Source organism: Chrysochloris asiatica, unplaced genomic scaffold (assembly GCF_000296735.1).
Source record: "Chrysochloris asiatica unplaced genomic scaffold, ChrAsi1.0 scaffold00023, whole genome shotgun sequence".
Taxonomy (NCBI): Eukaryota; Metazoa; Chordata; class Mammalia; order Afrosoricida; family Chrysochloridae; genus Chrysochloris; species Chrysochloris asiatica.
In genome coordinates this window covers 683,419-690,363 of record NW_006408541.1, presented here as the reverse complement: position 1 = coordinate 690,363, position 6,945 = coordinate 683,419, and the positions used below count along the sequence as shown (strand labels likewise).

Genomic DNA, 6,945 nt, shown 5'->3' with positions numbered 1-6,945 from the left:
CCTGGGGAAGATTGATGCCAAGACACGGTGGAGATCTCTGAGGAGCTTTTAAGTTGAAGCTGGAGACACAAGAGAGAGAAAGGCTAATTTCCAGCTGGTGCGCTCCGTTTGAACTTCCAGCCTCCTTAAAGGTGAGGGGATAGACGTTAAAGCCCTGGGCGTGTCGTGTGGTCTTTCTGTCATAGCAGCACTAGATGACTAAACCGGGTGTTGAGACACAGTACTCAGCAGAGAAGGTACAGGAAAGATCAAAGGCATGGAGAGAGCCTCCCACAACTTGACCTGGTACCGCCTCTGAAGGACTTGGAGGAGGCCCATTCCCATTGGGTGTCAAGTTATTCAATGAATAGAATGGGCTTGCCCTTCAGGGAGAGGAACTTGACCCCTACTAAACCCACCCCACCTGACACTGGAGGGTCCCTAAGCCTGGTCCCCTTCTTGGCTTCGCCCCACAGCTCAGTCCTCGTCCCGGGGAGGTGGGAGAGGTGCCCTGAGTCACGAGTGGAAAGTCCGCCCCAAGCTGTGCAGGCGGGCGGGCTCTTGTGCAAGGGGAGGTGTCACTGGGGAACCTGAGAGAAAGCGCCTTCCCGGAGGCCTGAGGTCCAAGAGAGCACCTTGCCTCAGCGGCCTGGTGCCAACTTGCTGCTAGGGGAGTTGGGGGGCCGCTACTCTGAGCTGCAGGTCCGAACGCCAGTGCGCGCGCGTGTGGCCTCCGGCAGCTGTCCGGCCCCCACTGCACACCCCACCCCACCCACCGGCCGCCCCGCCCGGCCGCTGCGCGCTGGCTGGCTGCCCGCGCCTGGGAGGACCCCCGCGCGCCCCGGGTTCAAAGGCCCGCGCGCAGCTCCGGCCCGGGGGCGGGGAGCGGAGGGTGCAGGCCAGAAAGTTGCGCGCACAGCGGCCCGATACAGGGGCCCGGCTCGGGTAGTGGGACCGTCGCCGCCCCGCCACTCCGCCGCGCCCCCCCAGCAGTGCCTTTGCGCAGCCCCCGGCGCTCGGCGCTCGGCCCCCGGCCCGGGGCTGCGGCCTGACCGGGGTTCATGGAGCTGGGGCTGTGGTTCCTCCTCGGACTCACGGTGACCTCCGCTGCAGGTACGTGGGTGCGGGCGGCCCCTCTCCAGGCGCGAGTGCACACAAAAGGCTCCAGGTGGGGGTGCACCGACGCCTGGGGGCGCGGGAGAGCCCCCAGGACATGTGCTGGGGAGCCCCGGGGATGTGTGCGGGGCGGGGAGCCATCACTCGCCAGCGCAGGCAACTTCTGGAGGCGCCCCGGGGGCGGGCTGGGGGCAGAGGCGGAGGGCTCCCGAGGGTGCAACCCGCGCCTTGGTTGCAGACTTGCACCCGGGACGACTTGGGTCGAGTTCTCATGAAGCTGAGAACTTTTTTTTTCAAGTTTGCAAAGTTTTCAGAAAGTTTTCAAAGTGCCTATAGAATTTTCAGAAAGTGTTCAAAATGCTTGCAAAATGGAAACAGCTTGCTCGCTTCTCACCCAGCACACAGCGCTTGCAGACTTTTCGGGAACTTTTCGGGACTTTTCCCCAATGTGCGCCTCCCGCTTAGAGACTTTACAGAGAGTGCAACTGGCCGGCAAACTTCTCAGGAAGTTTGGTGGCCGCCCCTCCCCCCTGGTATTTGGGGATGGTGGTTGTGGAGGGTTCTGTACACTCATCTGCTTTCTGCAGGATTCATACCTCTCCCCCAGCTGAGGGACGCCGGGAGAGAGCCGGGGAGCCTCCCCGCAGCTAGCTTTGAGCCCCACAGTGAGGTCGCTGTAGCTGAGACAACAGCAGTCGGGGGTCCCAGCTCTGGCAGCCCTGGTCAAGAGCCCGAACCAGCCCAGAGCGAGGAACAGGCGACTGATGGGGACCAGGTGCTCCGGCGCGCCCGACGCTGCACGTGCTTCACCTACAAGGACAAGGAATGTGTCTACTACTGTCACCTAGACATCATCTGGATCAACACTCCTGAGTGAGTCCTGAGGGCAGGGGTCAGGACGGGGAGAAGAACTTGGTTCTGGGGCCAGGCTTGTGGCTGTCCTCACACACAGGGAGGCATGCGCTGTACCTGCCAAGCCCAGCCCAGAACCTGCCCTGGCACAGTCTTTGCTTCTTGCTGGTGCACTCTGCCAGCTCAGGCCTTGTCTGCTGTTAGAAGTGTGAGCCTTGTCCCCAGCCAGATCGCTAAGAAACTCAATCTGGGAGTTTCTGATGGAGGTGGGGGGAGGGGAGCCCCCCTGCCTCTCTTCCTGAAATGAGCCAGCCTGTGAGATTAGACACCTGAGAGTCCCTGGGAGACACTTCTATGAGACACAGAAAGCCCAAATGTTCCCTCCTGCCCTAGGAGCTCCCCTGACCTACATCACGATTCAGAGGCGATTAAATTCCTTGAAAGCAGCCTGTCCACCGAGACTAAGGAACCTGCCCCATCCCAGGAAACTCCACAAGAAACAGCTTCTTCCCTCCCCAGACACCAGACCAGGATGCCATGACCACCATGGGCACCTGTTGTCCTCTGTAGCCGGAAGGCACTGGGCATCACCTTCCTAAGCTCTGTGTGCAGACAGCTCTCCTCTGAGGTCATGGAGAACTGGCTTTGTGAGGGCAGGCTTGGAGAGTGTCCCCAGTCCATAACACAAGAGTGCAGTGGAGGATCCATGACCTTGCTTTGGGTTGATGGCCATCAACCCAACGGGCTTTGCCTTCCCCATCTCTAAAATCCCCGAGTCTGACCACTCCCAGAGGCTGGATGCTCTTGGGATTTCTTAGGGCTCCTGCTGGCTCCCTACTCAAGTGATTCCCAGCTGGGAACTTGGAGCTGGCTGGGAACTTAAACCCTGGCCCAGACATGTACTGTGGCCACTCTTTGGGATGCACTCTGGTGCAACTGGGATTGGCTCATTGTCTCATGAGCACCTTGGGAAGGATGCAAAGGAAGGTAAACCTGAGGGATCAAAGGTCTTCAAGCCATGACTCTAGCCACATACTGGGCATGTCTGGAAAACTACTCCATTAGATGGGATTGGTCAGCATGGTCACCCAGGCCCTGAGCTTGGAAGGACCAGTGCTCAGTTTCACACCATTGGCTGTGAAGTCTTCAGTCATTTTTTAACAAGGGGCTCCACATACGTATTCTTCCCTGAGGCCTGTGTGTAATGCCCTTAGACAGAAGGTCTTGTTTCCAGGTAGGCTCCTGTCTGTATGCTTAGCCTGTCTTCTTTCCCTGCATGGTATTGCACTGTGTTGAGGGTGGGGCGTCCTGGACAGGGCTGAATGCCATCTCATCTGACACGGTCATCAGGTCGCCTCAGAGTGCCCATCACCCTGACACTTTCCCCTGCCCTGAGTGTTATCTTCTGGCAACATGATTGTAGCAGATTGGCTTCCCAGACCAAGTTACACTGGGCAGCCCACCACACTCTTGCCTTGGCTATGAACCAACCCAGAAGGAGGAAGAAAGGTGATGGAATTAGGGGCAGTGGGCTTGGGAGAGAGGACTAAAGGGAAGAAGGAGAGGATCTGAAGCCCCTTTTCTCTGTCACTTGTTAAGCCCTTGAGCACTGACTGGGATGTGTCCTTGAAACTAAACATACAGGACAGTCTGCTTGCGGTCCTTCCTCATAACCTCATAGTCTCACCTGGCACAGGAGAGAAGCAGGGCCTTTTGACTATTTCCAGGACAGACAAGTTGATAACTCGCCCCTACCCCCAAAGTTTGATTTACCTCTTCCCCTCCTCTCTGTACCCTGGCTTGTTTTAAACACTAGGAAGGAATGATTAACTGTGGTGTGTGTGAGTCTCATGAGCTACTCAAGGAAACAAAAAATGACAAGAACCAGACTTGAGCATTTGAAAGTAGACGAGAGAAATGGTTTTTGTATGATTTTTCTGGATGGCCTGGTCTTGCCCTCTCTTCCTTCTCTCCCTTTATTCCTCTTTCTCCATTTCCATAGCTACAGAAATATGTGCATTTGCTACCTTAAAGTATCTCAGATAAGCTGGAATTTGAGGCAATGGGCTCAGGGACAGGTGCGTGGTCCATATCAAACAATGGTAGCAAGTGGTCAGTTTTTCCCATGGCTTCCATCTGCACCCTGATCCTGGTGGTGGGGTTTCAGTGAGTCACTCTTAAGAATCTTTCATATAGCATGCCTAAGATGCTCCAGTTCTCCCACACACCGTATCCCCTGGGACCAGCACACAACAGACATCACTAAATGCTGGATGAACATTGGATTACGGTTCTTGAGTTCCCTCCTCTCTCCCTTAGATGCCCAGTTTCTTCATTAGCCGACCTTCCGACTCTGCTTTCAGTATTTCTCCTCCATGATGGACTAGGTCCATATCCCTGTGGCCATCGGCTCTGAGAACCTAAAGGAGTCTAGATCCTTGCGCATAAAACGAGGGTCTTGAACTTCGGGTAAAGACCCCTGGTTTAAGCACTTGCCTGCTAACCAAAATGTTAGTGGTTAGCATTCCATTCAAGGATGAATGGAATTCCATTCAAGGATGAAAGCTAAGGCAGTCTGCTTCCATAGAGATTACAGCCTGGGAAACCCTATAGGACAATTGTACTCTGTTCTCTAGGGTTACTTCATGTCAGAATCAGCCTAACAGCAGTGGATTTGTTGTTGTTTTTATTTTCTTGTTTGTTTGAACTTTGGATGGTTGTTAGTTTTTTGTGTCTGTCATCCCGATGACTAAGATGGAATCAGCAATCCTGTTTTATCTTTGAAGGATAAGACGGGTTGAAGGCATTCTATGAATAAGCAGATGCCCAGTCCTCCCATTCACTTAGTCTTCCTAGACTTGAGCCTAGCTAGCCCTATCTTGACCACTCCGCACTAGCAGACATCTGTAAATGCTGGATGAGTGTTGGCTTAGTCTCCTGTCAGCATGGTTCTGGCTCACAGCCTTTCTCCCATGAATGAGCATTCGTCTTCCAGGTGCTCATCTACCATTCTGAGTGAGTACACATGTATGGAAATGTGCATTTTTCCTGGGATCACCCCCACAATTCCCCCCCATAGTCTTCCCAAGAGTCCACAGTCTTTTGTACTTTGTGTCCTTTGTACTTTGGGTTCAACTAACTGTACATCTCGCCTCTCTAGAGGCAGCTGAGATCACAACCAATGGATGGCATTATGTTAAGACTTTCCTTGGCCATGTTGGGCTTCACCAACTCTCCCTCAGTGTCCCTCACACCCCATCACTGCCAACACAAAAATGCAAATGCGAGAAGACGGCCCTCCTTACCACCATGGGGAATTTGTCACAAAGAAAAGAGCAAGGGTGGAGGTAATGGAACAATTAGAACAAGTGTCTCATTCTTGTGCACTTTGGGGTCACTCTCTATTGTTGTTGATGTTCTGAATAGCTGTAGAAATGGACTCCATGCACAGTGGAACCAACGCTGGCCCGTCCTTCACCATCTCTGTGACCAGACTGGTGGCTTGCTGGCTGATTTTTAAAAGTAGATCAGCAGACAGTCTTTCTGGGCTATTTTAGCTTGGAAGTTGCACTGTAGTTAGTTTAGCACCCTAGCAACATGCAGGCCTCCACTGAGAGATGGGTGATGGCTTTTCATGAGGGGCGTGAGCCACCAATGCCCCCCGTGCTCCATGAACAAGGTCACTGGCGATTTGGGTTCTAACTGTGCCTCACTGTCACCTGTGAAGCTGCCATGCCTGGATAAAGAGTAAAGACACATCCAATGGTTGACTGGGCTCAGGAGTGAGCAGAGAGGACCTGCCCTCTCCAAATTGCCCTGAGGACATGAGGGAGGCATTGTGATGTTGTGAGGGTGGTGATGACTGTGTTTGCCACCCAAATAAAGCCTGGATACATGTGGGCTGATGGGTAGGAAAGGATTTATGAGAGAAATCTCAATGGTGGATCCATAGTCCCCACTGAAAGCCGAGGAGCTCAGCGGTGTGTCCCAGACTTACCTAGCCATGTAACCCTGAGGGGAACTCTGCTCATCCTTTGTGAAATGAAGATGTCAACTGACTAGAATACTGACCTGCCGGATGTCCCCAGAACAGCGGCTGACCATGTCTCCACAAGATGGCCAACCCACTGCCATCTGCTCCAAGGCATGCCATGCTTACTTAATCCTGCATGAATGACATTTGTTTTGCATTGTCTCTCACCCTACTCCCAAGGAAGTAATGAGTAAAAGAAAAAAAGGAATAAGAATAATTAACAAAACCTCTAAACTTGTGTTTTAATGTCTTCTACCACAAAAAAATGCAATATCACAGTGGATTCTGACTTTGCCTTCTGTGTATTTCAAGAAAGGCATTTTTATATGTTCCAAGAAAAAGGACATTCTGAATTTGAAAGCATACCAGTGGAATGGGTTGGTTCCAGAATCAGCCTCCTGTTTAATGGGGTGGTAGAAGTGTACATGGGAGTACAGTGGCTCTGTAGGATAAGCACTGAACTGCTAACCACAAGGTTGGCAGTTTGAGCCCACCAGCTGCTCCACAAAAGAAAGATGAGGTTTTCTGCTCCCACCAAAGATTTACAGTCACAGAAACCCTATGCAGGGTCACTATGAGTTGGAACTGACTCGAAGGCACTTAGCAATTTAAGTGATATACACATTATTGAGAAGGACTAATCTGAAGGGAGCCAACCAGATGGTGGATTGGGTGGAAATGCAGTGAGGAGCTCCATCAACAACTACACAGAATACCGGACCAAACAGGCTCGAGATGGTGCCTGAACTCTGAACCACATACAATGGAATACTTAGAAGGTTGGAAGGCTTACAGCTGGGGAAATGGTAACAGAAGCAAGAAATCCAGTGCTTTCTAGTTCAAGACACTCAGCTGCTCTTGGAGCCACCATCTTGGTTGAGACCAAGCAGGGGAAGGATCAGAGCTACCACAGATGCCTGAGAGAACCGCGGAGATAAAGGTGTGGACACTCTTTTTTTTTTTTT

The 6,945-nt window shown here is 52.6% G+C and overlaps 1 protein-coding gene across 1 annotated transcript in view; it reads left to right on the top strand.

Annotated features, from left to right (window-relative positions):
• Window positions 1-1,040: 1,040 nt before the first annotated feature.
• EDN3 (endothelin 3) overlaps window positions 1,041-6,945 on the top strand; it is a 39,004-nt gene continuing 33,099 nt past the window's right edge. The window contains exons 1-2 of the mRNA XM_006839301.1: window positions 1,041-1,092; window positions 1,683-1,968. Of these exons, the coding sequence (XP_006839364.1) occupies window positions 1,041-1,092; window positions 1,683-1,968 (338 nt within the window). The remainder of the gene's footprint in view (window positions 1,093-1,682; window positions 1,969-6,945) is intronic.